We start from the raw sequence: 25,487 nt of genomic DNA on the forward strand, positions 1-25,487 counted from the left end.
AATACAGCTTGCCCCGTAATACATATTCTCTTCACCTCTCATTCCAAATATGTAGTAGTCCAGGGAGGTTTAAATAGTTTCTCTGAATCTGGTATGTGAAGAGGCCCCAGTCTACCTGGGTGTAATATAGGAAGGCCATGGTTTTCAGTCTCTGAAGAAAGTTAAAAAAAATTTTTTTTAAAGACCACAAAAATAATTTAAATTAGCCTGTTTATTTACATTTATGGTTATGGTTATAAAATATATGGACTACTGTCCTGGTGACATCAGTTTACTGTGGACTGACTGCTGGCTTACTTCTTTGGGCGGAGTTCTAAGCGGGGAGGACTCCTTGCTTCAGTACCACAGCACCATCTGGTGGTTTACCTGAGAAGCTGCGCTTTTGAATTTCTAGTTTATTAAAAAATGCAAAAAACAGAAACAAAACAAAAAAACCCTGGTCTATTAAAAATAAATATAAAACTAGTAAAGAAGAGCCTGTTATCCTCTAAGAAGAGTTCTTAGCCTCTTGTCCATGAACATCCAATTAGGAAACCAAATGAATAAAGTTTGAAGAATATGTATCTAAGATTAAAAAAAAAATCCTCCCTAATAAGTGCTTGATACCCAAAGGTAGAGTTATGGGTCTGTCTGGCTACGAGGTGGAGGGAAAAGAATTCATATCTGCATCTGATTCCATCTCAGACCTCCATGCAAAGTTATCATGTCACTGGAAAGTCACATTCTTTTTTGGCAGTTGGGGCTTTTTATTTACTTGTCTTTCTACCTTCTCGTTAGCTAAAGGTTGGTAAATTCTTGGCCAACCTGGCTGCTTACCTAAGCTTCTGGAGATGGGTCTAACACTGGGAAATGGGCACACCTGTGTTTGATTCAAAGCCCATCCCTATTCTGGCCCATGACCAACCTCAAAAAGAACCAAGACCGTTTTCGCAGAGTGGTGTGTCTGTGAATACCAACAACAGCACTATCACAACATGTGTGTTCACTGGAGAGAGTGAGGCTGTACAGAACGTCTGCACAGGGTCAACCTTTCTGTCCAATGTCATTCCTTTCATGGTGCCGGGCACCACTGTTTGTCGTCTGATCTTCTCAGAAAAAGTAATATGGCAGCAATGAGGTCATCCAAAGCAAAGCAGAATGTGTTGGTAGCATCAGTCCAGGAACAGGACCAAATGCTCAAAGTATCAGAATGAGAAGAGTTGAGATAAGTAAGAACATTTTAGATGTGAGAAGTGGTAGAGGTCGGCTGGTGGGTTTAGTTGTGTCCTTCCTTCCTGAGTACCCACGTGCCACAAGAACCCACATGCCTGTTCCTCAGAAGGCTGAAGCTACTGTGACAGATGAAGGTTGGGGTCTCCATAAAGCAATAAGGGACTTAAAAACCATCAGTGCCCTGGGGCACCTGGGTGGCTCAGTCAGTTGAGCATCTGACTTCAGCTCAGGTCATGATCTTGCAGTCTGTGGGTTTGAGGCCCGCGTCGGGCTCTGTGCTGTCAGCTCAGAGCCTGGAGCCTGCTTCAGATTGTGGGTCTCCCTCTCTCTCCCTGACCCTCCCCTGCTCGTGCTCTGTCTCTGTCTCTCTCTCAAAAATAAGTAAACATTAAAAAAAAAAAATCAGTGCCCTGTCTTGGCAGGTGAGGACATTGCTACAAAGTCACTTGTTCAAGGTCATGTAGATGGTGGCATAATTGAAATTTGAACTTGAATCTGAATCTTTCCAGAGTTCTTTTAAGTGTTCTTGTTTTCTCATCCCTTTTAAGGGAGACACACTTTCATGTTTCTGAGTGTGTGTGTGTGTGTGTGTGTGTGTGTGAATTTCCTGTCTCTCTCATCTTCCTTGTCTTCATCTCTAGACATCTTCTTGAACCTAAGAAAAACATAAAATTGAAAAAATCATATTCTGCATTTTGACATGATTTGGGATCTTGACTTTTCTTTTAATTGGACCAGAAATTTATAAGGTGAAAAACAAAAGAATTTAAGGGCGTGAAACCTTTTTTAGTCATAATGTAACACAACTTCTCTTGGGTCAGTTGGAGAGCACATTTCCAAGGGCACCTTGTAGATTTAAGTATATCTCCATGAGTAAACCAAGCAATGATTCACACCACTCAATGGCTGTAGGAACCTTTCCCACTATGGGGATTGCTGCAGGTGTCATTTTAATGCAATTGAAGAGAACTTCTCACACTAGAATTATTGATGCGATTCAGGAAAATCAGTATGTATTCATTCAACACAATTTTTAAAACACCTTCTATGTGTTGCTCATGTGTGAAGCTACTGCAGAGAAAAAGAAGGGTCAATTTAAAATAAGAGTCTAAAGATAGATCAAACATTTTCCTTTGGTAGAAAGGGTAGACATTCTTTTTTTTCCTGTTTTTTAATGTTTTTTATTTATTTTTGAGGGAGAGAGAGGAACAAAGAGAGAGAGAGACACAGAATCTGAAGCAGGCTCCAGGCTCTGAGCTGTCCTCACAGAGCCCCATGTGAGGCCCGAACCCACAAACCGTGAGATCATGACCTGAGCCAAAGTTGGATGCTTAACCGACTGAGCCACTCAGGTGCCCCCATCTATAAGCATTCTTAATTGGATTTTCAAAACTAGAATTAGCTCCTAAGTCTATATCAGTTTCCAAGTTGCTTCTTTAAAGGGATAGCCTTATAAGAAATGGTAATGACAATTCTTTTAGAGATTTACACCTTAGCATTGTTTGATTTAGTAATACCACTGCGCCCCCACCCACCCCCACCCCCCCCCCCCCACACACATGAACACACACACACAAACACATGCTTTCTAAAAATTTCATTTGGGGCGCCTGGGTGGCTCAGTTGGTTAAGTGTCTGACTTCAGCTCAGGTTATGATTTCATGGTTCATGAGTTCGAGCCCCGTATCTGGCTCTTATTGCAGAGCCTGCTTCAGATCCTCTTTCTGTGTGTGTGTGTCTCTCTGTGCCCCTCTTTTGCTCTCTCTCTCTCAAAAATAAAGAAATAAATATTTAAAAAACCAACCCTATAAAAATTTCATTTAAATCCTTTAAATGAAAGTCAAGTCAATTCTGGAATGAGAATTATTTGAGATTCTTTGAGATTCTTATTTTTTTAATTTACTTATTTTGAGAGGAGAGGGCAGGGAAGGGCAGAGAGAGAGGAAGAGAGAGAGAATCCTAAGCAGGCTCTGTGCTGCCAGTGCAGAGCCTGATGCGGATCTCAGACTCACGAACTGGGAGATCATGACCTGAGCCAAAGTCAGTGGCTTAACCGATTGAGCTACTTAGGAGCCAGCCCCTTCCTGAGATAATTATAACATAAGGCTAAGAAAAGAAACACTGTTGTAGGTACTACTATTGTGTACTTTTATAGGCTCTGAAAATTCTATCAGATGTGAATGAATTGCCTTTTACTTTACGTACATACAAAATCCTTTCCAAGAGAATGCAAAAGCATAAAACCATGCTTCCAAGTCAGCACAGTTAGCTCATTCCATAAAGACAGCTCTCTCTCCTCCCCTTTGGTGTCCCTTTTAGTAAGGTGTCCCAGTGTTGGCTCCACAGTTCCTGAGACCTAGGAGGCTTCCTGGGCTTCTATTTTAATTCCCCATGCACTCGCTTAAGCTGTTCTCAGAGAATAGCTAACAGTTTTTACAACGTTCTTGTGTATATTTAACCATTATTAAGCTTTTTCTCATCCCTCCATTCTTCAGGCTATACAAATCAATATGTATTTTAAAGATTTTACTTCTCATAAGATTTATTGCCTTTATCTTTAAGTCATCCTGATGAAACTTCCATTTCAATTAAATCTCCATATTGCAGGGCCCTAAGCAAGACCCCAGACTCTCATCGAAGCAAGAATGATACTCCATATGGTGGGAGGTGAATTTATAGTCTCTCCACATAAGCTCCTGATTTTATGTAGCAGCAGCAGCAGCAGATTTGCTCATTTGTGATATTCTGTCAGCTGCCCCCTCCATAATTTATTTCTTTAAATTACTTGTGAAAATCTTCCTCTTCCCAGTACCAGCTTCTCAGAGAAAGTATCTAGTAAAAAAATTTAACATCTTCTGGTCATGCCATTGTCACAAAATCTTGTTTTTAATGCTTAATGGAGATAGTTCTTTAGTAGGGTTGTGAAGACAGGGGTTACCAGACCATCACTGCTTTATAATAGCAATGACATGGGGCTTCTGGGTGACTCAGTCGGCCATGTCCAACTTTGGCTCAGGTCATGATCTCGCGGTTGATGAGTTCGAGCCCTGCCTCGGGCTCTGTGCTCACAGCTCAGAGCCTGGAGCCTGCTTTGGATTCTGTGTCTCCCTCTCTCTTTGCCCCTTCCCCCACCTCAAAAATAAATGAATGTTAAAAAAATTTTAAAAATAGCAATAACAGGGCAAAGGGGTATTATAAAGCTCCTGTTTTTGCCAGCAGCTCATCCCCCACTTTGAGTGAGGAGAGAAGGTTTGGAAAGTTATATTTTTGCAAAGACAACAGCACAACTACAAGCCTTCCTGTCAGATTGCTGCCCTCAGCATCTCTGGTATTGAATTCTAGAGCTAACATTGAACGTGAGTCATGTTATTGGTTAGGATCAGTCTGGTTTTATAAAAATGGGGGCCCCCAAAAACCTGTCTTGAGACCAAAATCTGTCAGTGTTTTGAGATATTTAAATGTAAACTATGAATGGTTTTTTCTCTTTGATGCAAATGAAATATGAGGTATTCTTTTCTGCCATTTCAGAGCTGAAGAGAGCTTATAAACCTACTCCCTTTTATTCAAGTACCAGTTCATGTTCTGGAAACATTTTTACTTCATTATAACCTTTTCTTGTTGAAAATTTATTACAGTTTCTTTTTGTTCGTCCACTTGCAGCCTGCCACATATTGGAATGCCGCAGCGGAATGGCCCAAGATGTCATCAGCACCATAGGGCAGGCTTTTGAACTCCGGTTTAAACAGTATTTGAAAAATCCTTCTTTGAATACTTCTTGTGAAAGGTCAGCCAAGAGTTCTATAATTATTTGACTTGCTATATTTATTTTGCTGTATTTTCAAATTAATATGGCATTTTCAAACTGACTAATGAAATTAGTAAATTTTTTCTTACAAATAGGCAGTTTCAGTACAAACTAATAATGACATTTTCTATTTTTCTTTCTCTTGTATTTGTCCAGATATTTCCTCTTGCTTTGTATCAAAATTAAAGGAGACACTCCAAGAAGGGGTCTTCCCTGTTTCTCTGATATCATACAGAGCTATGAATTAAGTAGTATCATAAAATAACAGATATCAAATGTCTCAGAATTGTTTCAATCCCAGATCCCATGCATACCACTAAAAAAAAATATATCAAGAGGTTTCTGGGTGGCTCAGTCGGTTAAGCGGCCTACTTTGGCTCAGGACCCGATCTCGCAGTTCATGAATTCAAGCCCCGCGTTGGGCTCTGTGCTGACAACTCAGAGCCTGGAGCGTGCTTCAGATTCTGTGTCTCTCTCTGCCCCTCCCCTGCTCATGCTTTGTCTCTCTCTCTCTCTCTCTCTCTCTCTCTCAAAAATAAATTTTAAAAAAATTAAAAAAACATTTTTTTTAAATAAAATTAAAAAAAATCAAGAATGAAGAGGGAAACAGTAGGAATCAAATGTCTATAGCAGGAATCGCCGTTAGTTTGCTAGTTTGCAATGTAAATAGATGAGTTCCAGTTAAACTGTGGCAGGGCTGGCAGGTGATGTGACCCAAGGATCTGGTTGTTCTATCTGAGGCACAGAAAGTCTACAAGAAAAGCTGAGCCCTTCAGGCCTGACAGCCTCCAGCAGTGTAGAGTACAGTGAGCAGAATTCATACCCAAGAGACAAAACTCTTGGGTACTTTTAAATGCACCCCCCCCCCCCAGGTTAGTTACTTTGTGTATTAACAAACGTTGGGTTTGGAGATCTCCCTTTTTAAGGTGGTCTGGGGTAGCAAAGGAGAGGGGGTTACTAGGAAGCCTTGAGGTTGAATTTTTCCCAGGATGACACTTACATCCTAGTGCTATCACTTTGTTGACAGGTAACGAACCCGACAAAACTGTGTGGCTTGTCAGTAGAATCAGTTCAATCCCAAAGGACTTGATTTATTCTTTTTCATAAGAAAGCTACTAATTCCAATTTGGAAGAAAAGTTGTTTGTTTTGTTTTTGTTTTTGTTTTGTTTTTGCCCTGTTTCGGTTTTTAAAACAATGCATGTTTACATAAATCTACCCACTTGCACATATGGTTCTAATATTTCTTTATGAATCCCATATACTTCTCCAGATTTGTGCAGACGAGATGGCTGGCCATAACTCTCTTATTTTTTTCATCTTAGTTTCACAAACTGGGCCAGGCCCCCTGCCCAATATCTAATTTTTTTTTGAGCAAAACATTTCCAAAATGGTATAATCCAAACATGCTGAAGATACTCAGGAAAACTTTAATTTTGTATCCTGCTGACATAGATGACTTACATTCAAGGAGTGTGTGTGTGTGTGTGTGTGTGTGTGTGTGTGTGTGTGTGTTTCTCTTAATCACTGGGAGGAGACACAAAAGCATCACCCTTGGCACTTTCCATTGGTTTGCCCCACTTTAATTGTCTATGGAAAGCTAAACAACCATCTGGTCGCTTCCATCCAGATATTTGACATCACTTAAGCACAGCTATAATTTTAAAACATGAATGCAGCATTTTTCAGGATGATTTGCATCGTTCTGATCCCTCTGCCTCCCCTACAGCATTTGAATTCCCACCCAGTCTCTTGGGGATTCTTTTTTCCCTTGCAGTGAGGAGGTGCCTCTTGATGGTCCTGCTGTGGAGAGAGAAGATCATGAGTATTACAATGAAATCCCAGGGAAGCAGCCACCTGCAGGTGGTGTTTCAGATGTGCGCATCAAAGTCCAAGCCACAGAACAGATGGCTTACTGCCCCATACGGTGTGAAAAGTTGTGCTATCTGGTAAGTAATGCTTTATGGTTACCGGAACTTAGCAATGTGATTCTGTCCTTGTCACTAGAGAGTTTAATTTGAGTTTCCAAATGCTAGTTTAGAGAAAGTGCCTTCCTCAGTACTGAGCCAGAGAATGAAATCACTGTCGGAGCCTGCACTGGACCATTTTTACTCCAAATCCACCCCCTTCCTCGCTGCCTAAGTGGATGACTTCACATCTCCTTTCACTGGGTAGATGAGGGCAGTCCAACATGTTACATTCAACTTCACCTTTCCTCGTCTCCACGTCTTCCTGTATTCTCCTTGCTTCTCGTCCTTAGCGACTGCCTTCACAGCCAATCCTTCCCCTGAGCTCCTGATCCCATCCCCACCTTCCAACTCTCTGCCCTTGTTCTGTCTGTCTATCAACCCCTGTCTCAATCTTTATTTTCTCTTTGTCTACCAGTATCTTCTGTCTGCAAATGAATTTGGATTCCTCCAACCAACTTACAATGTCTCACTTCCTTTTACCCACAAACTTCTAGAAACCATCATCTCCATCCCAATTTTTGCATCAACACTATACTTCTAAGATCTGAATTCTGCTTGACAACTTGATAGAAATTACTTTTACAATGGTCACCAATGGTTTTTTGGTCACCGATGGTTTCATTGCTAAATCAATTTTCTTCTTCAATGTTCTGAGTCTGTCTACAGAATTTGATACCCATTGGCTGCCTCTCCCTTAATTTTAGAACTTCTGTTAGCTTCTAAAGCAGTTCTATTGTGTCATTCTCAACCCCCATCTCTAGTTGCTTCTTTTTTCTCATTTTCATGTCTTCCAACATTTTATTATGAATGTTTTCAAACACACAGAAAAGTTGAAAGAATTATACAGTGAACACTCACATACACAACCTAGATTCTACAATTATCATTCTACTAAATTTGCCCTGTCATCTTATAGAGCTGTTTCAAAGTAAGTTACATCTTTTCTTTTTATATTTTATTTTCTTTTACCCCCTCCCCTTCAAACCCCAGCCCCCCACCCTTTGCCACCCTTGCTCTGCCCTTGGCCTTGCCCTTGGTTTCTCCTCTGGCATGCCACCTGTATACACAGTCTTCCAGCTTCTCTGTCTTCAGCCATTACTTATCTCTCCAGCTGTAGTGCCATAAGCATTACATTACTTGTTTATGTAAGATTGAATTCAGCATTTTCTCCTTGACTCCAAACCAGATTCCTCTAGTGACTTACTCATGTTTAATTAACGCCACTGCTGCTGTTTCATTAATCTGCAGTCTTTTGTTTATCTCACACTTTGGATTCCATGTCAACTCAGTCTTCAAGACTGAAGATTCTACCATGAAATCTTTTGATAGAATTTACCCAACCTCTTACATTACTCTTGTACCTTTCTAAGTTCTGGCCTTCATGTGCCCAGATGATTCTGAAAGCCCCTTCCTTGTCTCCAGTTTCATTCTCTCAAGCCCTTCTGCATGGTACTGCCGGATTAATCTTTCTAAAGGATAGATGTTGCCCTTCTCAAAGGCATCAGTGATCCCATTCCATTATTGAATTGTGTATATCTATATCTATATATATCTATATCTATATATATCTATATCTATATATCTCTATATATATGTTAATGCAACCCTTTGATGGATGACATTTTTAAGGATGGAAAGTGAGCCCGGCACAAACCTCATTAGAGTAGGGCTCCAATCTGCCAATGCACTGTTAGATAGAGGCTTGCTAAATACTGAGAGTTTATACAAGTGTCCTGGAAATCACACTTTCACAGTTTCTGGCTGAGACTTGGATTGAGTCCTGGAATAGGACCTCCCTAACAAAAGCAGTGATGCTCAGGATGCGGGCCTTACATCAGCAGCCTTTACAACCACCTCTGCCTCAGACCCACCTCTGCAGCCCCCGCACGGTGCGCTATCTTAGGAGTCTATGTTCCCCATGCAAAATCTCACCTTCCTTTTGTTACCTGTCAGACACTAACTATGTCAGAAAGTGGAGCTGTCTGCTGTATTCTTCCAGGACTGTTATTAGTGTTTTGTTTGTTTTTTTGGCAAGTTTATGAACGTATACCATGTTTGTAAATGTCTCACAATTTGTTGTTCGTGCAGCCTGGAAACTCCAAGTGCAGCAGTGTGTACGAGAACTGTTTAGAACAAAGCAGGGCAATAGGTAGGTACAATTGTCCTTCCTCATCTGCCACTCTTGTTGTTCCTTGTAAGTCATATGGTTGTGTGTGGCCTTGGCTCTGAAATACTTCATGGGAAAGTCAGGTGTATAATGCTTCAGCTGCATCCCACGTTCTGAGAGGCCCAGAATGCCACATGTGTGCCACTTGGGAGACTCATGGTTTCCCCTCACTCTTGTGTGCTTGACCACACTGTCATTCTACCTCCTGAGGTCTTTGATTGCTTTAACATCATGAAAAGTCTCGCTGAAAAGGTGTTTTCTCTGCTTAAAACTCAAGACAGCTCCACTTCAAAGAAGATCAGACATTAAGCTAATGTGAAAATTGATGCTTGTCAAGTCCATTAGGATTAAGATAAAACCTTTTTTGTCTGCTTGGCATCGAAAACAAAAAGAAATCTGAAAGGCGAGAGTCCCAGTTAGGGGCCAACTACCCCACGTTTCCCAGGGCATTCAGTGTCTTATTACTGGATGCGATAATTGATGTGGGGCACAACTTTTCCACAATGCAAATGTAGAACATCACCTCTCAGATTGGAAGTATGTTTTCATAAAATTTTGCTGCTAGTTAGTCATTTAATACTTATAAATTGCTGAAAGTACTTATTTCTTTGGGAAGCAAAGTTTTGCAGCGTTAGAGGAGTGGATAACTGGATGATATAAATAATACTGTGGGGATAAAGTTGGATAACCACACTTAGGGACTCAAATTAGGAGGAACTTGCCACCTACAAGGTAGTCACCTCCAAGGATACTTGCATACTTCTTATGGAGTTATGCCAATGTAATCTATTCATTTTATTATTTCTTATACACAGGGGATACATGAGGATTTATTATTTTAGGTACAGCTGTGATTACTACCTTCCTCTACCATGCAAAAATAGTAGGAGTAGTGAACTAAGACAGTATTGTTAATTATTTAAAAATATGGTTCCTTTTAAAAAATTTTTTTTAATATATGAAATTTATTGTTAAATTGGTTTCCATACAACACCCAGTGCTCATCCCAAAAGATGCCCTCTTCAATGCCCATCACCTACCCTTCCCTCCCTCCCAACTCCCCCCATCAACCCTCAGTTTGTTCTCAGTTTTTAAGAGTCTCTTTTGCTTTGGCTCTCTCCCACTCTAACCTCATTTTTTTTCCTTCCCCTCCCCCATGGGTTTCTGTTAAGTTTCTCAGGATCTACATAAGAGTGAAACCATATGGTTATCTGTCTTTCTCTGTATGGCTTATTTCACTTGGCATCACACTCTCCAGTTCCATCCACGTTGCTACAAAGGGCCATATTTCATTCTTTCTCATCGCCACGTAGTAGTCCATTGTGTAAAAAATATGGTTCTTTTTGATAGACATTAAAATTCCTTGCCATTCTTTAAAGTTACTTAGAATTTTAACCTTTTAGTAATGTGACTACAACAAATTAATGGTAAGTAAAAATGTGTTTTTACAACTGTGCTCCCTAAGATCTGTATTCCTCCCACCTTCCCTCCTTTTCCTTATTTGGAAATCCCTAACCTACTGGTTTAAAAGTCAGGAACCTACCACATGTGCCCTGTAATATTATAATCATTTTGTACCTGTGCTGAGGCTCACTTGGAAATATCTCCACATGCTCTTTGATCTCATTCTATATTCTTCATTTATTCAACACATCATCTGTGACTACAAGGACCTCTTTAGAGTCTGGCACTGTGCTAGGCGGCAGGGATGGAATCACAACTGGTACTCATATCATCTGTAGTTTAACAAGTAAGACACACCTAAATCAAATGCTTACAAATAGATGGATGTTTCAAAGCCTAAGATGTTATGGGAACAAATACCAGGGAAACCTAACTTAATCTGAGGGGCTCTATGGGTGTCTAGGTTGCACAGTAGGTTAAGCATCCGACTTGCAGCTCAGGTCATGATCTTGAGGTTTGTGGGTTCGAGCCATGTGTTAGGCTCTGTGATGACAGCTCAGACCCTGGAGCCTGCTTCGGATTCTGTGTCTCTCTCTCTGTCTGCACCTCCCCTCCTCACCCTCTGTCTCTCTCTCCCAAGAATAAATGTAACTTTTTTTAATCTGAGGGGCTCTAGGGGGTCTCCCTAAACTTACCTCTACAACAAAACAACCAAACCAGGACCTGAGGGATGAATGGGAATTATCCAGGCATAGAGAAGGAAATGGGAAAGGAGGGGAGAGAGAGGGAGAGAGAGAGAGAAAAAACAGTATGAGTGGGAACCAGCATTCCTGGTTTTTCTGGAATGTGCCAGGACCACTTCCCAGATCATTGCACACAGAGAGTACGGGGGCGAGATAGATGAGTCTTGGACATAGGATAGAACCCTGAGGAACATTTATAAAGGAATTAATAGATATAGAGGTATTGTTTCAATCTTATTTAAGACATTTCTTTTTGTAAGTGTAACCTTGTCATGGAATCCAGTTTATTGTTTCTGTTTACCTTGGTTTTATTTCTCCTTTAAACCAACAAACGACGTAACCCCTTATTCTTTCATGGTTTCTATATGCCCTAAGCCAATATAAGCAAATCCAAACTTATGAACAGACTTTTTTCATAAACCTTTATTTGGAGTCTGGAACATATTTTTCTAGAATTAATTCCAGAATTAATTTTAGCCAAGATGGCTATCTCCTAGATAAGTACACCACATTCTACTGTTCTGGTTTGTCTGTACTGAAGCTTAAATGTATATTTTGTGATGACAAACACACCAATAGAAAATTCTATAGTAAGTGCCTGTTCTTCAGTTGCACTCTGACTGTGGGATAGCCTGGAACCAGTACAGAGCTGCCTTCCTTGTGGTGGCCCTAAGGTAACAGCTCATAGCTGGGAACCTTTAAAGATCTTGGGCTGGTGAGAGATGGTGTTTGTGGTTTCGAAAAAGTCCTCCAACTGCATACTTTCTTCCCCTGAAAATCATGGAGCTATAACCTTATTTCCTTAGGAAAGCAGGTTCCAGGGCGCTTGGGAGGCTCAGTCGGTTAAGTGGCTGACTTTGGCTCAGGTCATGATCTCGCAGTTCATGGGTTTGAGCCCTGCATCGGGCTCTGTGCTGACAGCTCAGACCCTGGAGCCTGCTTTGGATTCTGTGTCTCCCTCTCTCTTGGCCCCTCCCCTGCTCTCTCTCTCTCTCTCTCTCTCTCTCTCTCTCTCAAAAATAAACAAGCATTGGGGCGCCTGGGTGGCGCAGTCGGTTAAGCGTCCGACTTCAGCCAGGTCATGATCTCCCGGTCCGGGAGTTCGAGCCCCGCGTCAGGCTCTGGGCTGATGGCTCAGAGCCTGGAGCCTGTTTCCGATTCTGTGTCTCCCTCTCTCTCTGCCCCTCCCCCGTTCATGCTCTGTCTCTCTCTGTCCCAAAAATAAAAAAAATAAATAAATAAATAAACAAGCATTAAAAACTTAAAACAAACAAACAAAAAAAGGAAAGCAGGTTCTAAGTTCCATCAGGGACCCAGAATGCTAGGAGGGATTGAAGGATTTGACCCTTGCTCCACAGGCCACAACAATTAAGGCTCCTCCTATTGTGGTAGGAAGGACTTTAGTACTACAATATCCATTCATCCACAGATACCCAGAAATCAGATGTTCCTATCTTGAAGCCTGCCTGTTACTACTTGGTCATATGTTGAAAAACTGATCTGAGGGACGCCTGGGTGGCTCAGTAAGTTGAGCATCTGACCCTCGATTTCAGCTAAGGTCATAATCCCAGGGTCAAGGGATTGAGCCCTGCGTTGGGTTCTGTGCTGAGTGTGGAGCCTGCTTGGGGATTCCCCCCCTCTCTCTCTCTCGCCCCCCCCACCCCTCTCCCCTGATCACACTCTCTCTCTAAAAATAATAAAAATAAAAACTGATCTGAAATTCTTGACCAGTGAGCAATTTAATAGCAGTTGCCAGAATAGCAAATGCATAATTTTTATGGCTTTTCCTAGAGCTTTAGACATAATCATTTGAGAAACACCTATGCAAATATTTTCAATAAGGTTTGGCTTTTTCCTCCCAGGACATTTATTTGTTCAAATACTGATTTAAAACTTGAATTCCAGTATATTATAAATACTGCAATAGGCTTCTGGTTGTTCAAGGAGTTAATTATATTTATCACCAGACTTATAAAAGATACCATTTCTTAATATTAAATTCCCTTATGGAGAAAATTAATTAGTAAAACAGAATAATGTTTCCCAGACCTCCAAGTTCAAATGGAAATATTGATATTTTTAATCAAAAAGACATTAAATTACCACAAACCCTAAGGGCCTGTACTTAAAAAACTTTGGTACTTACAGTGTATACCCTGTGTATAGTATGTATTTATTTTTTGCCACAAATCTTCTCTTAGGCAGCTTGGATAGGTTCTCAGAGTAATACTTGGCAAAAAGAAAGTTTGGAATGCATAATGGTTGTCATGTGTGGTTAAGCTCTCATCAACCACACACTTTAGCCAAGAAAGATTTTTGGGTATAGACTGAAATATAATATAATATAATATAATATAATATAATATAATATATAAATATAATTTTTTTTAATTTAAGGCAACATTGCTGAGTTAAATGAAATAGTGCATTTAAAAAAAAAAAAGAGGAATGGTTGTTTTCAAGAGACACTGGATTTAGACATTGATGCTTTTGTATAATCCTATGGGATGGTAAACCTGATGTGGTCAGCTCATGCCATACTCTGTGAGGGGCAGACGAGTCAGTGCCTTGTGCTAAAGGTTGACTCAGAACGTGGGTCAAATATGCTGAGAAAGGAAGACCAAGTGGACATTCATTATCTGTTTGTTCAGCTGACAAACATGAGCACCTACTTCATACCAGTCATTGAAGATGCAGAGGATACAACAGAGAAATGGGTTCTAGTCTCTCCTTAAGCACTCAAGGAATTTGCAGTTTCAAGGGGAAGACAGACAGACAAGTAAACAGACACCTATAGTATGGAGGGCACTTGACCCGGCCTGGGGGAGGGAAGGTCTAAGGGGGAGGCTTCTTCTTCTTTTTCTTTTTTAAAATTTTTCTTAGTGTTTATATAGTTTTGAGAGAGAGACAGGCAGAGAGGGAGAGAGAGACAGAGTGTGAGTGGGAGAGGGGCAGCGAGAGAGGGAGACATAGAATCTGAAGCAGGCTCCAGGCTCTGAGCTGTCAGCACAGAACCCGAAGTGGGGCTCAAACCCATGAATCGTGAGATCGTGACCTAGGCCAAAGTCTGATTCTTAACTGACTGAGCCAGCCAGGTGCCCCTTCTTTTGTTTTTAATGTTTTTGTTTATTTATTTTTGAGAGGGAGAGAAAGAGAGAGCCTGTGCACATGAGCACAGGGGGTGAGCAGAGAGAGAGGAAGAGAGAGAATCTCAGCAGGCTCTGCACTGTCAGCACAGAGCCTGACACAGGACTCAAACTCACAAACCACGAGATCATGAACTGAGCCAAAAACAAGAGTCAGATGCTTAACCAACTGAGCCACCTATGTGCCTCTAAGGTGGAGGCTTCTTGAAAGAGATGGAATCTTAAAGGACAAATAGGAGTTAGGTACAGAAAGGGGAGGGAGGATATTGCAGCAGGAGAGAAGTACCATGTGCAGAGCCCCAGCATCAATGAACACATGTAACTGAGCAGATGTTAACTATTTATCGAATCCCTACTACATCCCTATGAGGCAGGCACCATTCTCAGTAAGTGTCTCATCCACGTTCTTTCATTTAGTCCTCATAACCATATTTTAAGCTAGGCATCCCCATATTACAGATACGAAAACTGACGCTTAGGGAAGGTAAATAACTTACCCCAAACCATACAAACAGTAAGAAGTATCACAAGTATTTGAACTCAGGTCCATGTTGATTTTGAAGCAGACCTCTTACCACAGTTTTTCTTTAATGTTTATTTATTTTTTAGAGAGAGGGAGAGAGAGAGAATGAGTGGGGGAAAGGCAGAGAGAGCAGGAGACACAGAATCTGAAGCAGGCTCCAGGCTCTGAGCTGTCAGTACAGAGCCTGACGCAGGGCTCGAACTCGCAGACTGTGAGATCATGACCTGAGCCAAGATTGGCCGCTTAACCAAATGAGCCACCCAGGTGCCCCACAACACTTTGATCATAGTCTGCTTTCAGTACATTTTTATGAGAGGCACTCCTAAATAAATGATAAACCAATCATGTATAAGTTACATACACATATGCTAATATGTTATGCGTGTGTTATAAAACATACACAAGGGGTGCCTGAGTGGCTCAGTCAGTTGAGCATCTGATTCTTGACTTTGGCTCAGTTGATGATCTTACAGTTCATGAGTTTGAGCCCTGCACTAGGCTCTGCACTGATAGCATAGAGCCTGGTTGAATTTCTGTCTCCCTCTCTCTCTGCCCCTCCCCTGCTTGCTCTCCCTCCATCAAAAAATAAATAAAAATTTAAAAAAATTTAACACACAGATGAAAATAGAAAATTTCAAAGTTAGAGTTAATGATAATAAACATTTTTTTTTAAATTATTTTTTAACGTTTATTTATTTTTGAGACAGAGAGAGACAGAGCATGAACGGGGGAGGGTCAGAGAGAGGGAGACACAGAATCTGAAACAGGCTCCAGGCTCTGAGCTGTCAGCACAGAGTCCGACGCGGGGCTCGAACTTATGGACCGCGAGATCATGACCTGAGCCGAAGTCGGCCGCCTAACCGACTGAGCCACCCAGGCGCCCCAGATAATAAACATTTTTTAAATGCCTTGATAATTACAGTGGCTGCATACTATCGTTAGATAATATCTCAGGGTCCAATATACATTTAGCGCATTTACTGATAAAGAAAATAGACGTATGTCCACATTTCAAATCCTGATAATTTTAACTTTTGGGAGGCCAAGTTCCTATCTAATTAGATCATTCTTGTTTATAAGCTCATAGTACAGCCAAGGAGGAGTTTGTAATAAGAGTAAAAGAATGACCTTCAATCTGTGATATTTGCGGTGATCTTTTAGCCACTTGTCCATTTATGGACGTAAGTTTAAACTAGATAACATAATTCATAAATCCACTTAACTAAGCAAATGGACACTGCCATATGTTGCACAATGCAACAAAGAAACGAGGTGCCCTGACCACCCCTCCTTCTTTAGAAATCTCACTCTTCCCTCAGGGGTATGACAGGGGACACGGTGATGTGTAACAGCTGGCAGACAGGCCAGGAGGAAAGGAGGAGTAGGTAGTAAGCCTGTAGCCTTCTGACTGGGCTTCCCCTGTTTGGTGTGCCCTTGGGTTTCCATATTTTATGTTATAAAAATTATAGCACTGCTCATCATGATGTGAAATCCAGTATAAAGTTGGTCCTTTCTGAACCACATCCAGGAGTTTAACGACTGAAACAATAGAAAAACTGATGTTTTATGGTAAGACAATGGAATGTCAGTGTCACCACTTCAGATCAGCCTGGTGGTGATCTTGTAACACATCTGGCCAAAAATATAAATGTACCTGTTTAAATGGAAAAACAAAAATATTCTATCCTGGCTTTCTGAGGACAGAACCATCTGGATGGTACAAAACACTTCATGCACCAGGTACTGAAATACGGTGCTAATATCCATCCATTCAGTAACTATTTTTTGTCATATGTGGCAAGCATGTGTTAGGAGGCAGGATCTCTGTCTTCATGGAACACGCAGTCTAGATGTAGTACAGATATTAAACAAAATGACATAATAGAATTATTTGCTCTTGTGATATGGCCTTCAAAGGTGAACAAACTTCTAGGAAAGCAGAGAGACTTAATCTAGTCTGAGAAGGTCAGAGAAAGCTCTGTTGAGAAAGAGATGTTTAAACTGGTACCTGGAGGGTGAGGGTGATGGAGAATGGTGAGGGAAAAGCATGTCAATCAGAGAAGATGGCCTTAAGGTGGAGATTAGCCTCCAGGAAGGTCAGTGTGACTGAGGAGCACAGGGGTGCAAGGGAAGCTGGGTAGCCAAGACCAGGGCTTGGGGCTTGTTGGAGAGTTTGATCTGTATCCAAAGAGCAATGGGAAGCAGGTAAGGGGTTTTTAAACCGCTGAAAAATATTATCAGGTTTTCAGTTGTAAAAAGATCATTTTGGCCACAGTATATGGAATAGAATGGAAGAGGAGGGGACAGAGTAAGAGGGAAAAAGGAGATATCCTGAGGGGTGAGTTCTTCTTTCCATTAAGTGCCAGAATAAATGTCAACAGTTGGTTCAAGGCTGAGCTTGGCAAAACAAAACTTTGGGCATAGGGAGAGACAGACTTTCCATTCTTAATAATTATGTAATGAGTTTTTTGAAAAGCAGTTTATTTACTTATTTATTTTTTATTTTTTAAATTTTATTTAAATCCAAGCTAGTTAACATATAGTGTAATAATGATTTCAGGAGTAGAACCAGTGATTCTTCACTTACATACAACACCCAGTGCTCATCCCAACAAGTGCCCTCCTTAATGCCCAGCCTCCATTTAGCCCCTCCCCACACCCACCTCTCCTCCAGCAACCCTTAGTTTCTTCTCTGTATTTAAGAGTGTTTTGTGGTTTGCCTCCCTCCCTCTTTTTATCTTATTTTGAAAAGCAGTTTAAATAATAGATATTCAAGTTCTGTATGGCACGTGTGTTTTCTTGGTTCCTGGACTGCGGCCTTGAGCAGTGTTGTGTGCGGTTTGTGCTGTTTGCTGGACAGCTGTCTCCCTTTTTTCTCTGGCTGTTCCTCTCCTGGGTCTTCCTGATTTGTTTCCTGTCTGGAAGCAGTGGGTCAGCAGAGGGATGGGGAGGGAAGGCCTGGGTTGAAGCAGTGGGTCAGCAGAGGGATGGGGAGGGAAGGCCTGGGAGGCCAAAGAGATGGTGCTTTCCTTCAAAGCCTGGTGCTTATCTTGTTTTTACAGGTCAAATCTAGAGGTCAGTATTCAAATCTGTATAGGATGAGGGTGGCTTTTCCCTTCCTATCAATTCTAGACTCAAACACAATTTTACGTGTTGTTTACAAAGTAAAAACGTGATCCATTGATCATTAACTAATCACTACAGGTAACGCACAGGAGAAAGGAGGGCAGTGCCAACGAGATGCCTCATTGATGAAGCACACGTGTCGAGTGGATTTCCTCAATGACCCCTGCTACATAAATACACAGGGTCTTCAAAGTACACTTGGCTCTTCCCCAAATCAAAGCTCAGCTCACTCCCTGGGGAGCCCGTGGCACCGTCAGAGTAAGTAGCTGTTCGCCATCTGTATTAGTTTCCTGTGGCTGCTGTAACAAATCACCACAAACTAAGTGTCTTAAAGCAGTGAAAATTTATTCTCTCACAGTTCTGGAGGCCAGAGGTCCTCAATAAGACGTCAGCTGGGGTGGTTCCTTCTGGAGGCTCTGGAGGAGGATCCACTCCATGCCTCTCTCCTAGCTTCTGCTGATGGCTGGCAATTCTTGGTGTTCCTTGGCTTGTGGACACATCAGTTCTCTGCCTCAGTCTTCACATGGCCTTCACCTCCATTCTCAAACCTCTCTCTCCTGTCTCTTCTAGGACAATCCCTTTCTCTTCTAGGTGAGCCCTAAAGCCAGGAAGATCCCATCTCGCAATCCTTAACTTAATTACATCTGCAAAAACCCTTTCCCCAAATTAGGCCACATTCACAGGGACTGGGGATCAGGATCTGAATGTGTCATTTTGGGGGGGCCACTATTCATCTCACTATACTGGCTCTCATTTTCAGGAAGACTATTTCCTTGGTCTCATTTTCAGGGAGCAAAAAGGATTCTTTCTTACCTCAATCTTGTACCACAGTTAATTTGGGAGATATTATGGATTTCAAGGTTTGGGGTCTTTGATGTTGAATAATCTTTTCAAATACTCTAAACTGGGTCCCAACTTTTGGTTTTGGCTGTGTGCTCTTGCTGAAGGAAGGATGGTCAAAGCCAGGAGATAATTTTGAATTTGTGGGCTTGTGTGAGGAACAGTGACCATTATTTGGCTCTGTTGAGTGATGGTTTTAATTTTATTCATTTTGAAACTCCTTGGTAAGTCATCTATGGAACACTAAAATAAGATGGCTTCTTTCTTCAGCCATATACTGTGAGTTAAATGCAATAAGACAGATATATTTTCCTGCTAAATTGCTTCCAGGGGTAAATGCGTACACAGTAACATAAATAAATAAAAGCAAAACAAACCAAAAGCCTACGATCAACTAATAAATAAATAAATAAATAAACAATGCTTTTTATAAAATATTAAAGTGTGTTGGGTTCAAATTTGGGTGAACCACATTTGGTTCACTCCAAAGATGGAGAACCAGTCCTTTGGAAAGTCCTTTTGCTAGCCCAGGAAGTCTCTCCAAAAGGCCAAAGACAACTTTCCAGCTAGCGTGAGCAATAACAAGATGAAGTTTAGAAGGAGATTTTGCTGAGCCGGGACTTCACCAGACCACCTTAACTCCTAGACTAAGAAACAGACGTCCCCATTACCAGCCAGGTGACAAGTGAGCCATCTTCTTGCAAGCTCTCTGTGATCAGTCTTGGCACCTAAACAACCTGGTTGGGTTCTCTGGAAGCAAACACTGAGATGGAGCTTTGGCATGCAGGGTACTTGTTGGGATCACTACCGGGAAGGGAGAGGGAAGAAGCAGCCTTGGGCAGATGGAGAAGCAGAGTCACTGTGTAGCCCTGACAGAGCCTCAGCCAACCCTACAGGGAGAATAGGGGGCGTGTCAGAGCTGTGCCACATTGCGCCAAAGGGCTGGGCCTTTTATCCCATTTATTTCAGTCTGTGGGTGTAGGCCACACGAGGGAGGGCAAGCCTTTGGGCAAAAGGCAGCTCCCTGAAGGTGAGGCAGACCCTCAAGGGATGGTCAGCTGGAGGCTGGCTGATGACACCTGGGGCACCTATCTTTCATTGAAGAGCCATCTGGGTGATACATTTTGTGTGATGGATGATGGAATATGCAATCAGTTCAGATTTCTGCAGTGGATTTAACAGTCCATTTTACAGTGACCGGTATGGATAAGGTAATATTTGTTAGGGGAGGTAGTTTTTTGAAAAAAGTTTCTGGACCTCAGGTATGAAAACTAACTTGATAAGAGTATATGCCTTGATGGCTTCCATTTCATGGATTTTTCAAAGCAACAGTGTATTATTAGAAAACTCATTTAGGAGCACCTGGGTGGCTCAGTCAGTTAAGCATCCGACTTCGGCTCAAGTCATGATCTCACATTTTGTGAGTTCGAGCCCCCCATCAGGCTTCGCGCTGACAGCATGGAGCCTGCTTGGGATTCTCTCTATCTCCCTCTCTCTCTCTGCCCCTCTCTGACTCATGCTCTCTGTTTCTCTCTCTCTCTTTTTTTAAATATGAAATTTATTGTCAAATTGGTTTCCATACAACACCCAGTGTTCATCCCAACAGGTGCCCTCCTCAATACCCATCACCCACCCCCCCTGCCTTCCCACCCATCATCAACCCTCAGTTTGTTCTCAGTTTTTAAGAGTCTCTTATGTTTTCGCTCCCTCCCTCTCTAACCTTTTTTTTTTTTTTTTTTTTTTGCCTTCCCCTTCCCCATGGTCTCCTGTTAAATTTCTCAGGATCCACATAAGAGTGAAAATATATGGTGTCTGTCTTTCTCTGTTTGACTTATTTCACTTAGCATAACACTCTCCAGTTCCATCCATGTTGCTACAAAGGGCCATATTTCATTCTTCCTCATTGCCACATAGTATTCCATTGTGTATATAAACCACAATTTCTTTATCCATTCATCAGTTGATGGACATTTAGTCTCTTTTCATAATTTGGCTATTGTTGAGAGTGCTGCTATAAACATTGGGGCACAAGTGCACCCATGCATCAGCACTCCTGTATCCCTTGGGTAAATTCCTAGCAGTGCTATTGCTGGGTCATAGGGTAGATCTATTTTTAATTTTTTGAGGCTCAAAATAATGAAACTTAAAAAAAAAAAAGAAAACTCACTTAGTGGGTGGCCTGAGTTAGGGGATCTGGGATATTCATTGATTCATAACTGCAGTTCCCTTATAAGCAAATCTTTAATGTTAAAAATCTTTATAACTCAGTCAAGATATGGAAGCAACTTAGCGTCCAATAAAGGAATGGATAAAGAGGTGTGTGTGTGTGTGTGTGTGTGTGTGTGGTGTAATGGAATGTTTTTCAGCCATAAAAAAGGATGAGATCATGCCATTTGCAACAACATGGACAGACCTAGAGGGTATTATGCTAAGCTAGAAATAAGTCAGACTGAAAAAGACAAGCACTATATGATTTCACTCATATGTGGGCTCTATAAGGAAAGGAAATGAATAAAGAAACAAAAAGCAGAATCAGACCTATAAATACAGAGAGCAAACTGATGGCTGCCAGAGGGGATGTGAGAAGAGAGTTGGGCAAAATGGGTGAAAGGGAGTGGGAGAAACAGGCTTCCAGTTATGGAATGAATACATCATGGGAATAAAAGGCAGAGCATAGCAGGAAAAAATCTTTATAATGTAAACAAAGAACCTTTGTCTTTTGTCATGGACAACTCAATAATATGAAAAAGTAAAATCAATGTATATTAACATTCCTGTCATTAGTTGAAAGTAAATAAGGCCAGCTTTGTCCAAAATTTTAATGTCAAAATGCATTTTTACTGATTTCGGCCTTTTTGTCATCCTTTTGCCTCTCCCGGACTTGGAGGGAACATGTTTAAATAAAGGCTTCAGGTACTTCTTCAGTCTTTATTTCCTATTAGGATATAGTGTACCACAGCCCTCCTGGCCCCCCTGATGCAATTGTTCTCTCCAAAAAAATTAATTCCAACTCTAAAAGTATAAATAATGTTGATTTAATAAAATGAAATAAGATAGAGTAGGGATAACCTTATACATAAATTTCTGCAAAATGTCTGAAATACACTTTTTAACCTTTCCTCCTTAATGTTTCCTGATATTTCTTTCCTTACTTAGGCATACTTAGCTTCCCTTTTCCAGTCAAAAGCTTACTGATTAGTTCAGTAAAACAAAATAAAACAAACAAAAACAAATCTTGAGGCATGAGTGTAGTATCTCCCAAGCATGCCTTCTGGGCTCCCCAATTAATCCTATCACACTGTGTAGGAAAAGCTCAACACAGTCTTTATTGTTATCAAACTTGGCAGAAGGGAATTACTAGTATTGATACTATCTAATTTTTTTTAAGTTTATTTTGAGAGAGAGTATGTGCAAGTAGGGGATGGGCAGAGAGAGAGAGAGGAAGAGAGAGAGAATCCTGAGCAGGCTCCACACTGTCAGTGTGGAGTCCAACTCGGGGCTCAAACTCACAAATTGTGAGATCATGACCTGGGCTGAAATCAAGAGTCGGACACTTAACCAACTGGGTCACCCAGGCACCCCTTTAAGTTTATTTATTTTAAGATAAAGATAAAGAGAGAGAGAGCACATGTGCATGCACTCAAGTGGCAGGGGAGGGCAGAGAGAGAGAGAGAGGGAGAGAGAAGAAAGAGAGAATCCTAAGCAGGCTTCGCATTGTCTGCACAGAGCCAGACTTGGGGCTCAGTCTCAGGAACCTGTGAGGTCATGACCTGAGCCCAAATCAAGAATTCTGTGCGTAATTGACTGAGCACCCAGGTACCCCTGTTTTCTTAATGGAGGTATTAATTGCTATGAACTTCCCTCTTAAAACTGCCTCTGCTAGGATCTCATAGGTTTTTTTCATTTTCATTTGTCTCAGGGTATTTTATGATTTACTTTTTTATTTATTCTTTGACCCGTTTGTTGTTTAGTGACATGCTGTTTAATCTCCACATATTCGTGAATTACCTAGTTTTCTTGTAATTGATTTCTCGTATCAGTGTGGTCAGAAAAGATACTTGATATGATTTCATTTTTAAAAAATGTATTATGACTTGTTTGTGGCCTAACATATGATCTATCCTGGAGAATGTCCCACGTCCACTGGAGAAGAATGTATATAGTCTATTGCTTTTGGGTGAAATGTTCTGTCACTGTCTGTTGAGTCAATCTGGTCTAATGTGTAGTTTGAGGTCGAAAGTTTCCTTACTGATTTTCGATCTGGATGATCTATCTATTGTTGAAAATGGGTATTGAAGTCCCCTACTACTACTGTATTGCTGTCTATTTCTCCCTTCAAGTCTGTTAATATTTGCTTTACGTATTTATGTCCTCCTATGTTGGATGAACAAATCTTTGTTATTTTCAATTGTTTTGTAGTATTGTATTATATGAGTATATCATAGTTTATATAATCATCCCCTTATTGATGGACATCTATTTTTTCAGCCCTTTGTTAATATAATAATCATTTCTACCCCGAAATACCCAGTCACATGTGCTACTTAAAAATTGAATGCATCAGTATGCTGTCTTCACAGTTCACATTGGTTTCTTTAAATGTTTTATTCTTTATCACTGGGATTACGTGCAATTGTTTAATTTGATTTTGCTTGTCAGATATTTTTCTCTTCCTTAAACCCTAGGCTCCCTGTCTGAGGATTTGCCCATCAGATGGGTGTGGGCATTATGGGTGTGGATATTCATATCTGTCTTGGGCTTTCCCAAATTTCTGATTGTGAAAAATATGTTTTCAGTTGCTATGGGAACTGCAAGATGACATGATTGCTTTCTTCTATGATTCCTATCACTTTTTTCTTTTTAGGTCTCACTTAAATGTAGAGTGGCTGTAATCATGTTGCATCCTTGATCTTCACTACTTCTGAGAAAATATGTTATTAATTATATCAAGTCAATAACTTACTAAATTTTCTATTGGAATTTTATGTAAATAACTAGATTTAAATTATGATTATCTTTCTCAAAGTCAACATTATGTGAGAAAGGAGTTGCTAATAGGTAATGTGTCACAATGTTAAAGAGTAGTTGTATTTGGTGATGGGACCACAGGTGATTATTTTTCTTTGTTTCTCTGTGTTTCCCAGATTTTAAAAACAAGTAGCATGCACAACTTTTAAAATTAAAACAAATTAAAAAAAAATCTTTCAGATATTCTAGTTTTAGGAAAAGTAGATTTTCAGCAAATTTTTAGATGATTGAAATGTCCCAGCACAGCGTGTGCTATTCTGGTGTTAATCTGGGAAACTGTGTTAGGAAAATATTGTCCATATCCTCAGGCTGGCCCATGATCTGTTGCCTCTTTTCAAGATGATATCATGTCTGTTTTTCTTTTGTTTTGTCCTTGTCCAAAAGCTCTCCACCCTTATCTCAGAATAAACTGAAAGCCATCATGCATTAAGATGTGTGCCCCCACACACGCATGCATGTATCTCTCTTCCACTCACACAAACACTTTCCCTCTCACATACACAAACACACATGCAACTACTTATCAGAGTTCTCTATTATGCCTCAAAGCAAGCAGCACTAAGGCCAACTTCATTTATTATTTATCAAATCTGGACACGTTTTTTCAGCCTTTTTCTGGCAACAATAGATAGACCTGATTGTGGAGGAGAATATTTTCAGCCATTAAATACTGACTCAAGATATTTTCAAAAAGACACATTTGTGAATGCTGCATCATAATCGTGCTATGCAGAGAGGAATTCTTAAGTAGCGACAAAACTATAACATATTAACAGGAGAATTGGGTTATGTCTGCAGGGACTGGTTGCCTGTATCAATGACTTCATGAGATTGTCACGTGTAAGTTGTAGAACTTAGAGTTAAGAGGATCTCTCATTTGCAAGACCCTTGCATAAGGACATGGAAACACACTTCTGCATTTATAAAGATGAAGTGTGGCTTCTATGCAAAAGATCCTTTGCATTTAAATAGACAAAGTCTGATTTCTGCAGTTATTTTCCTAGTAAATTTGCCATGTAAACCATACAACTTTTACCTGGATTCAGACCTAAGAATTTTTATTACTTCTGGAGATGCTGTATATCATCCTGATAGCCTTGGTATTTTTTTTAATGTTTATTTATTTTTGAGAGAGACAGACAGTGTGAGCAGGGGAAGGGCAGAGCAAGGAAGACACAGAATCTGAAGCAGGCTCCAGACTCTGAGCTGTCAGCACAGAGTACGATGGGGGGCTCAAACCCACAAACCATGAGATCATGACCTAAGCTGAAGTTGGATGCTTAACCGACTGAGCCATCCAGGCACCCCAGGCTTGCTCTTTACTTGGGACCATTGTAGGTACTGCAGAAGTAGAGTTGGCTAGACCACTTTTGATAATGGAAAGATTTTCACTTTTAAGGCAAGGGTTTTAGACTGTGGTGATTAAGAACCTGGGCTTTGGAGTCAAATAGATGTCATTTCAAACCCCAGATTTACAACATATTAGCAATGTGACTTTGAGTAATTCATGTGGTCTTTTTAAAGA

At 40.8% G+C, this 25,487-nt stretch overlaps 1 protein-coding gene across 1 annotated transcript in view; it reads left to right on the forward strand.

The window, feature by feature from the left end:
• Window positions 1–25,487, forward strand: part of SHC4 (SHC adaptor protein 4) — a 127,729-nt gene that overhangs the window by 91,734 nt on the left and 10,508 nt on the right. Inside the window, exons 7-10 of the mRNA XM_045449799.1 lie at window positions 4,873–4,996; window positions 6,793–6,964; window positions 9,074–9,134; window positions 18,173–18,352. Coding sequence (XP_045305755.1) covers window positions 4,873–4,996; window positions 6,793–6,964; window positions 9,074–9,134; window positions 18,173–18,352 — 537 coding nt within the window. The remainder of the gene's footprint in view (window positions 1–4,872; window positions 4,997–6,792; window positions 6,965–9,073; window positions 9,135–18,172; window positions 18,353–25,487) is intronic.

Source organism: Leopardus geoffroyi, chromosome B3 (genome assembly GCF_018350155.1).
Source record: "Leopardus geoffroyi isolate Oge1 chromosome B3, O.geoffroyi_Oge1_pat1.0, whole genome shotgun sequence".
Lineage (NCBI taxonomy): Eukaryota > Metazoa > Chordata > Mammalia > Carnivora > Felidae > Leopardus > Leopardus geoffroyi.